We start from the raw sequence: 20,193 nt of genomic DNA, 5'->3' as shown, positions 1-20,193 counted from the left end.
GCAAGATGATCATACCCTCGAAATCACTACTATCTTTGCTATGCTAGTTTGCTCGCTCTTTTGCTATGCCAATGCTACGATGCCTACCACTTGCTTTCAAGCCTCCCAAATTGCCATGTCAAACCTCTAACCCACCATGTCCTAGCAAACCGTTGATTGGCTATGTTACCGCTTTGCTCAGCCCCTCTTATAGCGTTGCTAGTTGCAGGTGAAGATTGAAGGCCGTTCCTTGTTGGAACATTTATTTACTTGTTGGGATATCATTATATTATCTTGTTATCTTAATGCATCTATATACTTGGTAAAGGGTGGAAGGCTCGGCCTCTCGCCTAGTGTTTTGTTCCACTCTTGCCGCCCTAGTTTCCATCATATCAGTGTTATGTTCCCGGTTTTTGCGTTCCTTACGCGGTTGGGTTATAATGGGAACCCCTTGATATTTCGCCTTGATTAAAGCTTTTCTAGCAATGCCCAACATTGGTCTTACCATTTTCCACCTAGCCTCTTTTTCCCTCGGGTTTCCGGAGCCCGCGGGTCATCGTATTTAAACCCCCCCGGGCCAGTGCTCCTCTGAGTGTTGGTCCAAACTAGAGTCCTGTGCAGCACCCCCTCGGGGAAATTCGAGGTTTGGTTTTAGTTGTATGGAGCGCTCATCTGAGTGTGCCCTGAGAAAGAGATATGTGCAGCTCCTATCAGGATTTTTCGGCACATTCGGGCGGTGTTGCTGGTCTTGTTTTAACCTGTCGAAGTGTCTTGAGTAACCGAGATACCGAGTCTGATCGGAACTGAAGGAAATATGCCCTAGAGGCAATAATAAAGTTATTATTTATTTCCTTATTTCATGATAAATGTTTATTATTCATGCTAGAATTGTATTAACCGGAAACATAATACATGTGTGAATACATAGACAAACATAGTGTCACTAGTATGCCTCTACTTGACTAGCTCGTTAATCAAAGATGGTTATGTTTCCTAACCATGGACAAAGAGTTGTTATTTGATTAACGGGATCACATCATTAGTTGAATGATCTGATTGACATGACCCATTCCATTAGCTTAGCACCCGATCGTTTAGTATGTTGCTATTGCTTTCTTCATGACTTATACATGTTCCTATGACTATGAGATTATGCAACTCCCGTTTGCCGGAGGAACACTTTGTGTGCTACCAAACGTCACAACGTAACTTGGTGATTATAAAGGTGCTCTAAAGGTGTCTCCAAAGGTACATGTTGGGTTGGCGTATTTTGAGATTAGGATTTGTCACTCCGATCGTCGGAGAGGTATCTCTGGGCCCTCTCGGTAATGCACATCACTTAAGCCTTGCAAGCATTGCAACTAATGAGTTAGTTGCGGGATGATGTATTAAGGAACGAGTAAAGAGACTTGCCGGTAACGAGATTGAACTAGGTATTGGATACCGACGATCGAATCTCGGGCAAGTAACATACCGATGACAAAGGAAACAACGTATGTTGTTATGCGGTCTGACCGATAAAGATCTTCGTAGAATATGTAGGAGCCAACATGGGCATCTAGGTCCCGTTATTGGTTATTGACTGGAGACATGTCTCGGTCATGTCTACATTGTTCTCGAACCCGTAGGGTCCGCACGCTTAAGGTTACGATGACAGTTATATTATGAGTTTATGCATTTTGATGTACCGAAGTTTGTTCGGAGTCCCGGATGTGATCACGGACATGACGAGGAGTCTCTAAATGGTCGAGACATAAAGATTGATATATTGGAAGCCTATGTTTGGATATCGGAAGTGTTCCGGGTGAAATCGGGATTTTACCGGAGTACCGGGAGGTTACCGGAACCCCCCGGGTGCTATATGGGCCATAGTGGGCCTTAGTGGAAAAGAGAAGAGGCAGCCCAACATGGGCCGCACGCCCCTCCCCTCCCTTGGTCCGAATAGGACAAGGAGAGGGGGCCGGCCCCTCTCTCTCTTTTCCCCCCTCCGCGAATCCTATTCCAACTAGGATTGGGGGGAATCCTACTCCCAGAGGGAGTAGGACTCTCCTGGCGCGCCTCTCCTAGGCCGGCCGCACCCCTCCCCCTTTAGTCCTTTATATACGGAGGCAGGGGCACCCCAGAGACACAAGTTGATCCACGTGATCTTATTCTTAGCCGTGTGCGGCGCCCCCAGCCACAATAGTCCTCGATAATATTGTAGCGGTGCTTAGGCGAAGCCCTGCGGCAGTAGTACATCAAGATCGTCACCACGCCGTCGTGCTGACGGAACTCTTCCCCGACACTTTGCTGGATCGGAGTCCGGGGATCATCATCGAGCTGAACGTGTGCTAGAACTCGGAGGTGCCGTAGTTTCGGTGCTTGATCGGTCGGGCCGTGGAGACGTACGACTACATCAACCAAACGCTTCCATTGTCGATCTACAAGGGTACGTAGATCATACTCTCCCCTCTCGTTGCTATGCATCACCATGATCTTGTGTGTGTGTAGGAAATTTTTTGAAATTACTACGTTTCCCAATAGTGGCATCCGAGCCTAGGTTTTATATGTTGATGTTATATGCACGAGTAGAACACAAGTGAGTTGTGGGCGCTATAAGTCATACTGCTTACCAGCATGTCATACTTTGGTTCGGCGGTATTGTTGGACGAAGCGGCCCGGACCGACATTACGCGTACGCTTACGCGAGACCGGTTCTCACGAAGTGCTTTGCACATAGGTGGCTTGCGGGTGACAGTTTCTCCAACTTTAGTTGAACCGAGTGTGGCTACGCCCGGTCCTTGCAAAGGTTAAAACAGCACCAACTTGACAAACTATCGTTGTGGTTTTGATGCGTAGGTAAGATTGGTTCTTGCTTAAGCCCGTAGCAGCCACGTAAAACTTGCAACAACAAAGTAGAGGACGTCTAACTTGTTTTTGCAGGGCATGTTGTGATGTGATATGGTCAAGACATGATGCTAAATTTTATTGTATGAGATGATCATGTTTTGTAACCGAGTTATCGGCAACCGGAAGGAGCCATATGGTTGTCGCTTTATTGTATGCAATGCAATCGCCCTGTAATGCTTTACTTTATCACTAAGCGGTAGCAATAGTCGTAGAAGCATAAGATTGGCGAGACGACAACGATGCTACGATGGAGATCAAGGTGTCGCGCCGGTGACGATGGTGATCACGACAGTGCTTCAAGGATGGAGATCACAAGCACAACATGATGGCCATATCATATCACTTATATTGATTGCATGTGATGTTTATCTTTTATGAATCTTATCTTGCTTTGATTGACGGTAGCATTATAAGATGATCTCTCACTAATTATCAAGAAGTGTTCTCCCTGAGTATGCACCGTTGCGAAAGTTCTTCGTGCTGAGACACCACGTGATGATCGGGTGTGATAGGCTCTACGTTCCAACACAACTGGTGCAAAACAGTTGCACACACGGAATACTCAGGTTATACTTGACGAGCCAAGCATATACAGATATGGCCTCGGAACACGGAGACCGAAAGGTCGAGCGTGAATCATATAGTAGATATGATCAACATAGTGATGTTCACCATTGAAACTACTCCATCTCACGTGATGATCGGACATGGTTTAGTTGATTTGGATCACGTGATCACTTAGAGGATTAGAGGGATGTCTGTCTAAGTGGGAGTTCTTAAGTAATATGATTAATTGAACTTAAATTTATCATGAACTTAGTCTTGGTAGTATTTTGCAAATCATGTTGTAGATCAATAGCTCGCGTTGTTGCTTCCCTGTGTTTATTTTGATATGTTCCTAGAGAAAATTGTGTTTAAAGATGTTAGTAGCAAAGATGCGGATTGGATCCGTGATCTGAGGTTTATCCTCATTGCTGCACAGAAGAATTATGTCCTTGATGCACCGCTAGGTGACAGACCTATTGCAGGAGCAGATGCAGACGTTATGAACATTTGGCTAGCTCAATATGATGACTACTTGATAGTTTAGTGCACCATGCTTAACGGCTTAGAATCGGGACTTCAAAGACGTTTTGGACGTCATGGACCATATGAGATGTTCCTGGAGTTGAAGTTAATATTTCAAGCAAATACCCGAGTTGAGAGATATGAAGTCTCCAACAAGTTCTATAGCTAAAAGATGGAGGAGAATCGCTCAACTAGTGAGCATGTGCTCAGATTGTCTGGGTACTACAATCGCTTGAATCAAGTGGGAGTTAATCTTCCAGATAAGATAGTGATTGACAGAATTCTCTAGTCACCATCACCAAGTTAGTAGAACTTCGTGATGAACTATAATATGCAAGGGATGACGAAAACGAATCCCGAGCTTTTCATGATGATGAAATCGATGAAGGTAGAAATCAAGAAAGAGCATCAAGTGTTGATGGTTGACAAGATCACTAGTTTCAAGAAAAGGGCAAAGGGAAGAAGGGGAACTTCAAGAAGAACGGCAAGCAAGTTGCTGCTCAAGTGAAGAAGCCCAAGTCTGGACCTAAGCCAGAGACTAAGTGCTTCTACTGCAAAGGGACTGGTCACTGGAAGCGGAACTGCCCCAAGTATTTGGCAGATAAGAAGGATGGCAAAGTGAACAAAAGTATATTTGATATACATGTTATTGATGTGTACTTCACTAGTGTTTATAGCAACCCCTCAGTATTTGATACTGGATCAGTTGCTAAGAGTAGTAACTCGAAACAGGAGTTGCAGAATAATCGGAGACTAGTTAAGGGTGAAGTGACGATGTGTGTTGGAAGTAGTTCCAAGATTGATATGATCATCATCGCACACTCCCCTATACTTTCGGGATTAGTGTTGAACCTAAATAAGTGTTATTTGGTTTTTGTGTTGAGCATGAATATGATTTGATCATGTTTTTTGCAATACGGTTATTCATTAAAGTCAGAGAATAATTATTGTTCTGTTTACATGAATAAAACCTTCGATGGTCATACACCCAATGAAACAAGTTCATTGGATCTCGATCGTAGTGATACACATATTCATAATATTGAAACCAAAAGATGCGAAGTTAATAGTGATAGTGCAACTTATTTTTGGCACTGCCGTTTAGGTCATATTGGTGTAAAGCGCATGAAGGAACTCCATGCTGATGGGATTTTGGAATCACTTGATTATGAATCACTTGGTGCTTGCGAACCATGCCTTATGGGCAAGATGACTAAAGACTCCGTTCTTCGGAACAATGGAGCGAGCAACTGACTTATTGGAAATAATACATACTGATGTATGCGATCCGATGAGTGTTGAAGCTCGCGGCGGGTATCATTATTTTCTAACCTTCACAGATGATTTGAGCAGATATGGGGATATCTACTTGATGAAACATAAGTCTGAAACATTTGAACAGTTCAAAGAATTTCAGAGTGAAGTGGAAAATCATCGTGACAAGAAAATAAAAGTTTCTACGATATGATCGCAGAGGTAAAATATTTGAGTTACGAGTTTGGCCTTCAATTAAAACAATGTGAAATAGTTTCACTACTCACGCCACCTGGAACACCATAGTGTAATGGTGTGTCCGAACGTCATAACCATACTTTATTAGATATAGTGCGATCTATGATGTCTCTTACCGATCTACCACTATCGTTTTGGGGTTATGCATTAGAGACAGCTGCATTCACGTTAAATAGGGCACCATCTAAATCCGTTGAGACGACACCGTGTGAACTATGGTTTGGCAAGAAACCTATGTTGTCGTTTCTTAAAATTTGGAGTTGCGATGCTTATGTGAAAAAGTTTCATCTCGATAAGCTCAAACTCAAATCGGAGAAATATGTCTTCATAGGATACCCAAAGGAGACAGTTGGGTACACCTTCTATCATAGATCCGAAGGTAAGACATTCGTTGCTAAGAATGGATAGTAATTTCAAAAAAAATCCTACGCACACGCAAGATCATGGTGATGCATAGCAACGAGGGGAGAGTGTGATCTACGTACCCTTGGTAGATCGACAACGGAAGAGTTTGGTTGATGTAGTCGTACGTCTTCACGGCCCGACCGATCAAGCACCGAAACTACGGCACCTCCGAGTTTTAGCACATGTTCAGCTCGATGACGATCCCCGGACTCCGATCCAGCAAAGTGTCGGGAAGAGTTCCGTCAGCACGACGGCGTGGTGACGATCTTGATGTACTACTGTCGTAGGGCTTCGCCTAAGCACCACTACAATATTATCGAGGACTATGGTGGCTGGGGGCGCCGCACACGGCTAAGAATAAGATCACGTGGATCAACTTGTTTCTCTAGGGTGCCCCTGCCTCCGTATATAAAGGACTAAAGGGGGGGGGGTGCGGCCGGCCTAGGAGAGGCGCGCCAGGAGAGTCCTACTCCCTCTGGGAGTAGGATTCCCCCCCCCCCAATCCTAGTTGGAATAGGATTCGCGGAGGGGGGAAAAGAGAGAGAGGGGCCGGCCCCCTCTCCTTGTCCTATTCGGACCAAGGGAGGGGAGGGGCTCGTGGCCCATGTTGGGCTGCCTCTTCTCTTTTCCACTAAGGCCCACTATGGCCCATATAGCTCCCGGGGGGGGGGGGGTTCCGGTAACCTCCCGGTACTCCGGTAAAATCCCGATTTCACCCGGAACACTTCCGATATCCAAACATAGGCTTCCAATATATCAATCTTTATGTCTCGACCATTTCAAGACTCCTCATCATGTCCGTGATCACATCCGGGACTCCGAACAAACTTCGGTACATCAAAATACATAAACTCATAATATAACTGTCATCGTAACCTTAAGCGTGCGGACCCTACGGGTTCGAGAACAATGTAGACATGACCGAGACATGTCTCCGGTCAATAACCAATAGCGGGACCTGGATGCCCATATTGGCTCCTACATATTCTACGAAGATCTTTATCGGTCAGACCGCATAACAACATACGTTGTTCCCTTTGTCATCGGTATGTTACTTGCCCGAGATTCGATCGTCGGTATACCAATACCTAGTTCAATCTCGTTACCGGCAAGTCTCTTTACTCGTTCTGTAATACATCATCCCGCAACTAACTCATTAGTTGCAATTCTTGCAAGGCTTAAGTGATGTGCATTACCGAGAGGGCCCAGAGATACCTCTCTGACAATCGGAGTGACAAATCCTAATCTCGAAATACGCCAACCCAACATGTACCTTTGGAGACAATTGTAGAGCTCCTTTATAATCACCCAGTTATGTTGTGATGTTTGGTAGCACACAAAGTGTTCCTCCGGCAAACGGGAGTTGCATAATCTCATAGTTATAGGAACATGTGTAAGTCATGAAGAAAGCAATAGCAACATACTAAACGATCGGGTGCTAAGCTAATGGAATGGGTCATGTCAATCAGATCATTCACTTAATGATGTGATCCCGTTAATCAAATAACAACTCCTTGTTCATGGTTAGGAAACATAACCATCTTTGATTAATGAGCTAGTCAAGTAGAGGCATACTAGTGGCACTCTGTTTGTCTATGTATTCACACATGTATTATGTTTTCGGTTAATACAATTCTAGCATGAATAATAAAAATTTATCATGATATAAGGAAATAAATAATAACTTTATTATTGCCTCTAGGGCATATTTCCTTCAGTCTCCCACTTGCACTAGAGTCAATAATCTAGATTACACAGTAATGATTCTAACACCCATGGAGCCTTGGTGCTGATCATGTTTTGCTCGTGGAAGAGGCTTAGTCAATGGGTCTGCAACATTCAGATCCGTATGTATCTTGCAAATCTCTATGTCTCCCACCTGGACTAGATCCCGGATGGAATTGAAGCGTCTCTTGATGTGCTTGGTTCTCTTGTGAAATCTGGATTCCTTTGCCAAGGCAATTGCACCAGTATTGTCACAAAAGATTTTCATTGGACCCGATGCACTAGGTATGACACCTAGATCGAATATGAACTCCTTCATTTGCTGCTTCCAAAGCAGCTATGTACTCCGCTTCACATGTAGATCCCGCCACGACGCTTTGTTTAGAACTGCACCAACTGACAGCTCCACCGTTTAATGTAAACATGTATCCGGTTTGCGATTTAGAATCGTCCGGATCAGTGTCAAAGCTTGCATCAACGTAACCGTTTACGATGAGCTCTTTGTCACCTCCATATACGAGAAACATATCCTTAGTCCTTTTCAGGTACTTCAGGATGTTCTTGACCGCTGTCCAGTGATCCACTCCTGGATTACTTTGGTACCTCCCTGCTAGACTTATAGCAAGGCACACATCAGGTCTGGTACACAGCATTGCATACATGATAGAGCCTATGGCTAAAGCATAGGGAACATCTTTCATATTCTCTCTATCTTCTACAGTGGTCGGGCATTGAGTCTTACTCAACTTCATACCTTGTAACACAGGCAAGAACCCTTTCTTTGCTTGATCCATTTTGAACTTCTTCAAAACTTTGTCTAGGTATGTGCTTTGTGAAAGTCCAATTAAGCGTCTTGATCTATCTCTATAGATCTTAATGCCTAATATGTAAGCAGCTTCACCGAGGTCTTTCATTGAAAAACTCTTATTCAAGTATCCCTTTATGCTATCCAGAAATTCTATATCATTTCCAATTAGTAATATGTCATCTACATATAATATCAGAAATGCTATAGAGCTCCCACTCACTTTCTTGTAAATACAGGCTTCTCCAAAAGTCTGTATAAAACCAAATGCTTTGATCACACTATCAAAACGTTTATTCCAACTCCGAGAGGCTTGCACCAGTCCATAAATGGATCGCTGGAGCTTGCACACTTTGTTAGCTCCCTTTGGATCGACAAAACCTTCTGGTTGCATCATATACAACTCTTCTTCCAGAAATCCATTCAGGAATGCAGTTTTGACATCCATCTGCCAAATTTCATAATCATAAAATGCAGCAATTGCTAACATAATTCGGACAGACTTAAGCATCGCTACGGGTGAGAAGGTCTCATCGTAGTCAATCCCTTGAACTTGCCGAAAACCTTTTGCGACAAGTCGAGCTTTGTAGACAGTAATATTACCGTCAGCGTCAGTCTTCTTCTTGAAGATCCATTTATTCTCAATTGCTTGCCGATCATCGGGCAAGTCAACCAAAGTCCATACTTTGTTCTCATACATGGATCCCATCTTAGATTTCATGGCTTCAAGCCACTTTGCGGAATCTGGGCTCACCATCACTTCTTCATAGTTCATAGGTTCATCATGATCTAGTAGCATGACTTGCAGAACAGGATTACCGTACCACTCTGGCGTTGATCTTACTCTGGTTGATCTACGAGGTTCAGTAGTATCTTGTTCTTGAAGTTTCATGATCATTATCATTAGCTTCCTCACTCACTGGTGTAGGTGTCACAGAAACAGTTTTTTGTGATGCACTACTTTCCAATAAGGGAGCAGGTACAGTTACCTCGTTAAGTTCTACTTTCCTCCCACTCACTTCTTTCGAGAGAAACTCCTTCTCTAGAAAGTTTCCGAACTTAGCAACAAAAGTCTTGCCTTCGGATCTGTGATAGAAGGTGTATCCAATAGTCTCCTTTGGATATCCTATGAAGACACATTTCTCCAATTTGGGTTCGAGCTTATCAGGTTGAAGCTTTTTCACATAAGCATCGCAGCCCCAAACTTTCAGAAACGACAACTTTGGTTTCTTGCCAAACCACAGTTCATAAGGCGTCGTCTCAACGGATTTTGATGGTGCCCTATTTAACGTGAATGCGGCCGTCTCTAGAGCGTATCCCCAAAATGATAGCGGTAAATCAGTAAGAGACATCATAGATCGCACCATATCTAGTAAAGTATGATTACGACGTTCGGACACACCATTGCGCTGTGGTGTTCCGGGTGGCGTGAGTTGCGAAACTATTCCACAATTTTTCAAATGTACACCAAACTCGTAACTCAAATATTATCCTCAACGATCAGATCGTAGAAACTTTATTTTCTTGTTACGATGATTTTCAACTTCACTCTGAAATTCTTTGAAATTTTCAAACGTTTCAGACTTATGTTTCATTAAGTAGATATACCCATATCTGCTTAAGTCATCTGTGAAGGTGAGAAAATAACGATATCCGCCACGAGCCTCAATATTTATCGGACCACATACATCTGTATGTATGATTTCCAACAAATCTGTTGCTCTCTCCATAGTACCGGAGAATGGTGCTTTGGTCATCTTGCCTATGAGGCACGGTTCGCAAGTACCAAGTGATTCATAATCAAGTGGTTCCAAAAGTCCCTCAGTATGGAGTTTCTTCATGCGCTTTACACCGATATGACCGAGTGGGAGGAAAGTAGAACTTGATAAGGTAATTGTACCTTCTCCCTTATTGGAAAGTAGTTCATCACAGAAATCTGTTCCTGTGACTACTACACCAATTAGTGAGGAAGCTAATGATGATGATCATGTAACTTCAGATCAAGTTACTATCGAATCTCATAGGTAAACCAGAGTGAGATCCACACCAGAGTGGTACGGTAATCTTGTTCTGGAAGTTATGTTACTAGACCATGACGAACCTACGAACTATGAGGAAGCGATGATGAGCCCAGATTCCGCAAAGTGGCTTGAAGCCATGAAATCTGAGATGGGATCCATGTATGAGAACAAAGTATGGACTTTGGTTGACTTGCCCGATGATCGGCAAGCAATTGAGAATAAATGGATCTTCAAGAAGAAGACTGACGCTGATGGTAATATTACTGTCTACAATGCTCGACTTGTCGCAAAAGGTTTTCGGCAAGTTCAAGGGATTGACTACGATGAGACCTTCTCACCCGTAGCGATGCTTAAGTCTGTCTGAATCATGTGAGTAATTGCCGCATTTTATGATTATGAAATTTGGCAGATGGATGTCAAAACTGCATTCCTGAATGGATTTCTGGAAGAAGAGTTGTATATGATGCAACCAGAAGGTTTTGTCGATCCAAAGGGAGCTAACAAAGTGTGCAAGCTCCAGCGATCCATTTATGGACTGGTGCAAGCCTCTCGGAGTTGGAATAAACGTTTTGATAGTGTGATCAAAGCATTTGGTTTTATACAGACTTTTGGAGAAGCCTATATTTAAAAGAAAGTGAGTGGGAGCACTACAACATTTCTGATAAGTATATGTGAATGACATATTGTTGATCGGAGATAATGTAGAATTATTCTGCAAAGCATAAAGGAGTGTTTGAAAGGAGTTTTTCAAAGAAAGACCTCGGTGAAGTTGCTTACATATTGAGCATCAAGATCTATAGAGATAGATCAAGATGCTTGATAAGTTTTTTCAATAAATACATACCTTGACAAGATTTTGAAGTAGTTCAAAATGGAACAGTCAAAGAAAGAGTTTCTTGCCTATGTTACAAGGTGTGAAATTGAGTAAGACTCAAAGCCCGACCACGGCAGAAGATAGAAAGAGAATGAATGTCATTCCCTATGCCTTGGTCATAGGTTCTATAATGTATGCCATGCTGTATACCAGATCTATTGTATGCCCTACCACTGAGTTTGGCAAGGGAGTACGATAGTGATCTAGGAGTAGATCACTGGACAGCGGTCAAAATTATCCTTAGTGGAATAAGGATATGTTTCTCGATTATGGAAGTGAAAAAAGGTTCGTCGTAAAGGGTTACACCGATGCAAGTTTTGACACTAATCTAGATGACTCTAAGTCTCGGTCTAGATACATATTGAAAGTGGGAGCAATTAGCTAGAGTAGCTCCATGCAGAGCATTGTTGACATAGAAATTTGCAAAATACATGCGGATCTGAATGTGGCAGACCCGTTGACTAAGATTCTCTCACAAGCAAAACATGATCACACCTTAGTACTCTTTGGGTGTTAATCACATAGCGATGTGAACTAGATTACTAAATCTAGTAAACCCTTTGGGTGTTGGTCACATGGCGATGTGAACTATGGGTGTTAATCACATGATGATGTGAACTATCGATGTTAATCACATGGTGATGTGATCTAGATTATTGACTCTAGTGCAAGTGGGAGACTGAAGGAAATATGCCCTAGAGGCAATAATAAAGTTATTATTTATTTCCTTATTTCATGATAAATGTTTATTATTCATGCTAGAATTGTATTAACCGGAAACATAATACATGTGTGAATACATAGACAAACATAGTGTCACTAGTATGCCTCTACTTGACTAGCTCGTTAATCAAAGATGGTTATGTTTCCTAACCATGGACAAAGAGTTGTTATTTGATTAACGGGATCACATCATTAGTTGAATGATCTGATTGACATGACCCATTCCATTAGCTTAGCACCCGATCGTTTAGTATGTTGCTATTGCTTTCTTCATGACTTATACATGTTCCTATGACTATGAGATTATGCAACTCCCGTTTGCCGAAGGAACACTTTGTGTGCTACCAAACGTCACAACGTAACTGGGTGATTATAAAGGTGCTCTACAGGTGTCTCCAAAGGTACATGTTGGGTTGGCGTATTTCGAGATTAGGATTTGTCACTCCGATCGTCGGAGAGGTATCTCTGGGCCCTCTCGGCAATGCACATCACTTAAGCCTTGCAAGCATTGCAACTAATGAGTTAGTTGCGGGATGATGTATTAAGGAACGAGTAAAGAGACTTGCCGGTAACGAGATTGAACTAGGTATTGGATACCGACGATCGAATCTCGGGCAAGTAACATACCGATGACAAAGGAAACAACGTATGTTGTTATGCGGTCTGACCGATAAAGATCTTCGTAGAATATGTAGGAGCCAATATGGGCATCCAGGTCCCGCTATTGGTTGTTGACCAGAGACATGTCTCGGTCATGTCTACATTGTTCTCGAACCCGTAGGGTCCGCACGCTTAAGGTTACGATGACAGTTATATTATGAGTTTATGCATTTTGATATACTGAAGTTTGTTCGGAGTCCCGGATGTGATCACGGACATGACGAGGAGTCTCGAAATGGTCGAGACATAAAGATTGATATATTGGAAGCCTATGTTTGGATATCGGAAGTGTTCCGGGTGAAATCGGGATTTTACCGGAGTACCGGGAGGTTACCAGAACCCCCCCGGGAGCTATATGGGCCATAGTGGGCCTTAGTGGAAAAGAGAAGAGGCAGCCCAACATGGGCCGCGCGCCCCTCCCCTCCCTTGGTACGAATAGGACAAGGAGAGGGGGCTGGCCCCTCTCTCTCTTTTCCCCCCTCCGCGAATCCTATTCCAACTAGGATTGGGGGGGAATCCTACTCCCAGAGGGAGTAGGACTCTCCTGGCGCGCCTCTCCTAGGCCGGCCGCACCCCCCCTTTAGTCCTTTATATATGGAGGCAGGGGCACCCCAGAGACACAAGTTGATCCACGTGATCTTATTCTTAGCCGTGTGCGGCGCCCCCAGCCACCATAGTCCTCGATAATATTGTAGCGGTGCTTAGGCAAAGCCCTGCGGTAGTAGTACATCAAGATCGTCACCACGCCGTCGTGCTGACGGAACTCTTCCCCGACACTTTGCTGGATCGGAGTCCGGGGATCGTCATCGAGCTGAACGTGTGCTAGAACTCGGAGGTGCCGTAGTTTCGGTGCTTGATCGGTCGGGCCGTGGAGACGTACGACTACATCAACCAATCACTTCCGTTGTCGATCTACAAGGGTAGATCATACTCTCCCCTCTCGTTGCTATGCATCACCATGATCTTGCATGTGCGTAGGAATTTTTTTGAAATTACTACGTTCCCCAACAGGAACATATTGGGAGGAGGTCTATTCCTTCATTGACCGTGAGAGCTTGTCATGGGCTAAGTTGGGACTCCCCTGCAGGGATTGAACTTTCGAAAGCCGTGCCCGCGGTTATGGGAAGATGGGAATTTGTTAATGTCCGGTTGTAGATAACTTGAACCTTTATTTAATTAAAATGAATCAACTAAGTGTGTTACCGTGATGGCCTCTTCTCGGCGGAGTCCGGGAAGTGGACACGGTGTTGGAGTAATGTTTGCGCAGGTTGTTCTCTAGTTTCTCACTCGTGCTTTGCCTCCTCTTCTCGCTCTCTTTTGCGAATAAGTTAGCCACCATACTTGCTAGTCGCTTGCTGCAGCTCCACATATATTTACTTTGCCATACCTATAAGCTTAAATAGTCTTGATCGCGAGGGTGCGAGATTGCTGAGTCCCTGTGGCTCACAGATTACTATTACACCAGATGCAGGGCCTGATGATTCCGCTCCAGGTGACGCGTATGAGCTCAAGTGGGAGTTCAATGAAGACTCTCAACGTTACTATGTTTCCTTTCCCGATGATCAGTAGTGGTGCCCAGTTGGGGGTGATCGGGACCGTGTTGCATGTTGGGTTATCTTTTATTTTGGCGCCGTAGTCGGGCCATGAGTGTTTGGATGATTTAATGTTATTTATGTACTTGATTGATGTGGCGAGTGTAAGCCAACTATGCTATCTCCCCCTTATTATTCATATTACATGGAATGTTGTGAAGATTGCCAAACTTGCGACATATGCCTTCAATGCGATTATGCCTCTAAGTCGCGCCTCGACACGTGGGAGATATAGTCGCATCGAGGGTGTTACACCTAGTCTAGTCTCCTCACCAACGCGGAGCTAAGTGATGCCACTAGGATGTGGGAGGGATCTCCCGAGGCCCGAGGGCGGCACTCCGGAGACTTCGGGGCATGTATATCCCCACTCATTATTGCGTGAGAGTGTCACGGACGGAGACCTTCACAGGCACCGGGCCTTGATTCATGGGTAGAACTTCCGGGGGTGCTGGATGTTTCAGGCGTTCTGGATGGGGATCCCGTCCTGTGTCTCCAGGAGCGCGGCACCAGGCCTGGAGACGCGGGTAATCCTAAATGGGCCCTCCCAAACGGGCGAGAGCTTATGCATCCCTTCCCTGGAGAGCACCCGCCTCAGGACGAGATCACCCACCTCGAGTGTCCTGGAGCGGACGTTGCGGCAGTGGCACCGTCGCACCGCCTGCTGGTATCTCGCCGCCCGGAGCGAGGCTTGACGGCAGCGCCCCTCCCCCAACACGAGGTCCATCCCCCGCATGGCGTCCTGACGTGCCTTGTCAAACGCCAGGACCTGCACGGAGCGATGCTTGGCCTCATGAGGGAGAACTGCTTCGGCTCTGTAGACGAGGAAGAATGGGGTCTCGCCTGTTGGCTTGGTGGCTGTGGTGCAGATGGACCACATCACGGACTGGAGCTCGTCGTGCCAGCCCCTACCGCAGGCCTCGAGCCTCTTCTTGAAGGTCCTGGTCTTGAGGCCTCTCAAGACCTCTGCGTTGGCGCGCTCGGCTTGGCCATTGCTCCTATGGTGTGCCACTGAGGCGTAGCATATCTGCTTTCCAAGGTTAGCACAATATGTCTTGAAGAGATTGCTAGTGAACTGCGAGCCGTTGTCGGTGATGATGCGGTTAGGGACCCCAAATCGGCTCATGAGGCCCTTGATGAACTTAACTGCCGATCCATCTGGGATGGTGCGGACGACTTCCACCTCTGCCCACTTGGTGAACTTGTTGGTGGCAACGTAGAGGTAGTGGTAGCCCCCGGGCGCTCGAGGGAACGGACCCAGGATATCCAGCCCCCGGACCGTGAACGGCCACGAGAGTGGGATAGTCTGGAGGCCCTGGGTCGGCTGGTGGATTTGCTTGGCATGGAACTGGCCTCGCAGGACCTTACCGGCTCGGTTGCATTGTTGAGTGCCGTGGGCCAGTAGAACCCGCTGCGGAACGCCTTGCCAACCAGGGTGTGCGACGACGAGTGATGCTCGCAGTCCCCGCCGTGTATGTCAGCTAGCAGATCGCTCCCCTGCTTCCTGGAGATGCATCACAAAGAAACATCATTTGGTCGTTTTCTATACAGCTCACCGTCCTGGATCCAATATGGCATAGCCTGTCGGGCCATGCTATATGTCAGCTAGCAGCTCGCTCCCCTGCTTCCTGGAGATGCATCATAAAGAAACATCATTTGGTCGTTTTCTGTACAGCTCACCGTCCTGGATGCAATATGCCGTAGCCTGCCGGGCCACGCGCTCCGCGTCCACCTCTTTCTTCGGTAGCGTTCCTTGCATCAGGTATGCCCTGAACTCCTCGGTCCAGCACCCCTCCTAAGGCTCGAGCGCCAGGAGCAGGCGTGATCCTGAGGTCGGGCCACAGGTAGGGGCTCCTGAGGCTGGTGGCTGGGGGAGTTCCTCTTGAGGCGGTGCAGGCTCGGCAGCCGAGGGGGCCGCGAAGGGCTTGAAAAGTCGCTCTTTGAATACACCAGGCTCTTGGGGCAAGCGCCTTGACGCTCTCTTGGCGATCTCATCGGCTTCCTTGTTGGTGCCGTGTGGCACATGTTGTAGTTCCAGGCCCAAGAATTGCTTCTCCATCTTGCGCACCTCCGCGAGATACGCCTCCATGTGCTCGTCCCTCGGCTCGTACACCATGTTGGAGAAGTTGATGAGGAGCTAGGAGTCGCCCTTGATGGTGAGACGCTTCACCCCAAGGCTGTTGCAGCCTTGAGGCCGGCGATCATCCCCTTGTATGTTGGAGACCTTCTCACCCCACTGGAAGCAGAGCTGCATGACGTAGTATAGTTTGTCTTGGGTGGGCAAGATGAGCACAGCGCCAGCCCCCGCACCTTGGCGTGCGAAAGCGCCGTCGAAGTACATGACCCAGTCATCTGGCGCTTCACTTCCTGGCGAGAGCGATCGGCCCTCGCCTGCTTCGGGCTTTGGAGCGTCGGTCCATTCTGCCACGAAGTCGGCGAGGGCGGCTCCCTTGATGACCCTGGTTGTGCTGAAATCCAGCTGAAACGCTTGTAGCTCGATGTTCCACTCAACGACTCTTCCCACAACGTTGGGGCTCTGGAGCACCCTCTCCAGTGGGTAAGTCGAGACGACCTTAATTGGGTGGCCTTGGAAGTAATGACGCATCTTGCGTGAGGCCACCAGGAGGGCAAGCAAAAGCTTTTGTGTCATGGGGTATCATGCTCTTGCGTCTCATAACACCGTGCTGATGAAGTATACTGGGTGCTCAATGAGGGCGGGAGCGTCGATGGAGTCTGTGGCGCCTCTCGAGGTGGGGGGACCTTAGGAGCTTGGTCACCCATCGGGGCCTCCGCAGGCCCAGAAATGTCATCTTGTGGGGCCTGCTCATCCTCGAGTGTCGTCGTGACTTTAGCGGTGCCATCTCAGCGCCGCACCGTCCCGGCTGAAGGTGCGGCATTACGCGACGCGCTCTTGGCCTGGTGCTCCTTTCGGACATCCACCAACGCCGCACTGGCTGAGTGGGGCGTGGCGGCCAGGTAGAGCACCAGGGGCTCGAGGGGACGACACGCTACCATCACCGGAGGGCTGGTCACGTATCTCTTGAGGTCTTGAAATGCCAGGTCAGCCTCTGGGGTCCACTCAAACGGGCCCTTGTTCTTCATCAGCTTGAAGAACGGCAGGGCATGCTCCCCCAGCCTGGAGATGAAATGCCCCAGCGAGGTCATGCGGCCCGCAAGCTTCTGCATTTCCTTGAGAGTTTGCGGCGGGCTCATGTCTTCTATTGCCTTGACCTTCTCTGGGTTGGCCTCAATCCCCCTGTGCGACACGAGGGAGCCTAGTAGCTTTCCGGAGGGGACACCAAACACGCACTTCTCCGGGTTGAGCTACGGGTCCACCTAGCGCAGGCTGGTGAAAGTCTCATCCAGGTCCTGAGTGAGGGTTCTTGCCTCCCGAGATTTTACCACGATGTCGTTGACGTAGGCTTTAGCGTTTCTCCCTAGCTGCTGGCCTAGGGCGATGTGCATCAGCCGCTGGAAGGTCGCCCCAGCATTGCGTTGCCCGAACGACATGCAAGTGTAGCAGTATAGCCCACACGGGGTAAAGAAGGCCGTCTTCTCCACGTCCTCCACCGCCATCTTGATCTGGTGGTAACCCGAGAATGCGTCCAGGAAACATAGCAGGTCACACTCGGCGGTGGAGTTGACGATTTGGTCGATGCGTGGGAGCGGGAACGGGTCTTGGGGGCAGGCTTTGTTGATGTTGGTGAAGTCGACACACATGCGTTCCTTCCCGCCTTTCTTGGGCACGACGACGGGGTTCACCAGCCATTCCGGGTACCGGACCTCGCGAATGACGCCTGCCGCTTGTAGTTTGCGAGTTTCCTGGACGATGAAGGATTGCTTCTCCATGGACTGCCGTCACGCCTTCTGCTTCACAGGGCGCACATTGGGGCACACCCTTAAGTGATGTTCAATTACCCCCTTGGGACCCCTACCAGCTGCTTTGGCTCCCAGGCGAATACCTCCTTGTTTGCGCGTAGGAACTTTACCAATGCCTCCTCTACCTCCTCTTGATCAGGGTCAAGGTTGGCGCTTATGGTGAAGGTGGCCCCCGAGGACACGTCCTCCTCGACCATCACTTGCTTCATTTCGGCCCGATCTTGAGTGAACATCTGCTTCTTCTTCGTCGGCACGGCCCCCTTAGCCCTCGGGGCAACTTCGTCGGCTGGGCGCGCTGCCGCGAGGGCCCTGAAAGCGAGCTTGAGGGCTGTCAGAGCCTCCTTGGTGTCTCCAGCCATGGTGAGGACGCCGCTACTGCTTGACATCTTCATGAGGTTGTAAGCCGGATGGGTCGCCGCCATGAACTGAGCCAGTGCAGGGTACCCGAGGATGGCATTGTATGGGAGGCTAATGCGGGCAATGTCGAAGTCGATCAGCTCGGTGCGGTAGTTGTCTCGGGTACCAAAGGTGATCGGGAGGCGTATTTGCCCCAGGGGGCTGGTGGATCCACTACCGACTCCAGAGAAAGGCTTGGTAGGGTGGAGCCGGCTGTGCGGCACGTGAAGCAAGCTGAAAGCTTCCACGAAGAGTATGTCGAGGCCAGCTCCACCGTCGATGAGGGTCTTGGTCATGGCGACCTTGCAGATGGTGGGTGTGCAGAGCATTGGGAGCGCGCCCGAGCCAGCAATGGTAGCGGGGTGGTCCCCTGAGTCGAAGGTGAGGTCGGCCTTGGGTGTCGCCCATCCTGGAGGGGCTCCCAGCTGCACAGAGGCGACACCGATCTTGCGGAAGAACTACTTGACATGGCGGTCCGAGGGCTGAAAGTGCATTATATCGACTAGAGGGGGGTGAATAGGCGATTTTTATGAAATTCTTCACTAAGGAGTTTGCCGGTGAGGAAATTCCTTAGCGAGGAACTACTAGCAGCGGAAGAAGTACTCAAAAGTAAACACAGCAGAATACAAGCATAGTCATCATGATGAAATGAAGACAAGCACAGAGTACATAAAGCGTAATCACAGGATAACACAGGATGAAGACAAACAGACTGAAGAAATTGAACTGAGGAAATTGAGAAAGTCTTCAGTCAAAGTCTTCAAACACAGATATGAACAAACACACAACATAGTTATGAGGAAATGAAAGAGTTGAGGGAATAGAACTAGTAAGCTTGGTGAAGACAATGATTTGGTAGACCAGTTCCAACTGCTGTCTCAGTTGTACGTCTGGTTGGAGCTGTTGAGTATTTAAACTCGAGATCACACAGTCCCGGACACCGAGTCAAGGACACTTAGTCCAAGACACCCAGTCCTCACCGTATTCTCCTTGAACTAAGGTCACACAAACCTCGTCCAATCACTCGTGGTAAGTCTTCAGGCGACTTCCAAACCTTCACAAACTTGGTCACTCGGCGATCCACAATTCCTCTTGGATGCTCTAGACCATGACGCCTAACCATCTGGAAGAAGCACAGTCTTCAAAGGTAACAAGCGTCGGATCCACTCAGGATCAATCTCTTCAGTGATGCTCAATCACTTGGGGTTTGTAGGTGTTTGGGTTTTGGGTTTTTGGTTTTTCCTCACTTGATGATTTTTGCTCAAAGTCCTCGGAGGATGGGTTGCTCTCAAATGACAAGTGCCAGTTTCTCTCGGAGCAGCCAACCAGCTAGTGGTTGTAGGGGGCGGCTATTTATAGCCTAGGGAGCAGCCCGACATGATAAGACATAAATGCCCTTCAATGATATGACCGTTAGGTGGATAGATATTTTGGAACAGCTGGCGCATAGCACAGCAACGGTCGGAATTTTGAGTAGCAAAATCCTCAGGGCTATCATGTCCCTCACTGTGTAGGTAATCCGCACTGGCGAATTCCTAACTCCTCAGTCAGGATAAATTCCTCAGAGACCAGAAGAACTTTGTCTCTGTCACTGAAGAAATTGACTGAACTGTATGAGATTTCCAATGGCTTCACTCGAAGGGATTGGTAGGTGTAGGATTTTGAGTT

The 20,193-nt window shown here is 47.3% G+C and overlaps 1 protein-coding gene across 1 annotated transcript; it reads right to left on the bottom strand.

Annotated features, from left to right (window-relative positions):
• Positions 1 to 16,387: 16,387 nt before the first annotated feature.
• Positions 16,388 to 16,900, bottom strand: LOC147959543 (uncharacterized). The gene has a single exon (XM_087532708.1). The coding sequence runs from the start codon at positions 16,898 to 16,900 to the stop codon at positions 16,388 to 16,390; it is 513 nt and encodes a 170-aa protein (XP_087388834.1).
• Positions 16,901 to 20,193: the final 3,293 nt, after the last annotated feature.

This window comes from Triticum urartu, chromosome 7A (assembly GCF_056163025.1).
Source record: "Triticum urartu cultivar PI428250 chromosome 7A, HENAU_Tu73, whole genome shotgun sequence".
NCBI lineage: Eukaryota > Viridiplantae > Streptophyta > Magnoliopsida > Poales > Poaceae > Triticum > Triticum urartu.
The sequence above is the reverse complement of the archived record's forward strand: the minus strand, read 5'-3'. Positions and strand labels throughout refer to the sequence as shown.

What these genes read in the sequence shown, in the direction of transcription:
- LOC147959543 (XM_087532708.1), bottom strand. Translation starts at nt 16,900, where the DNA reads ATGACACAAAAGCTTTTGCTTGCCCTCCTGGTGGCCTCACGCAAGATG.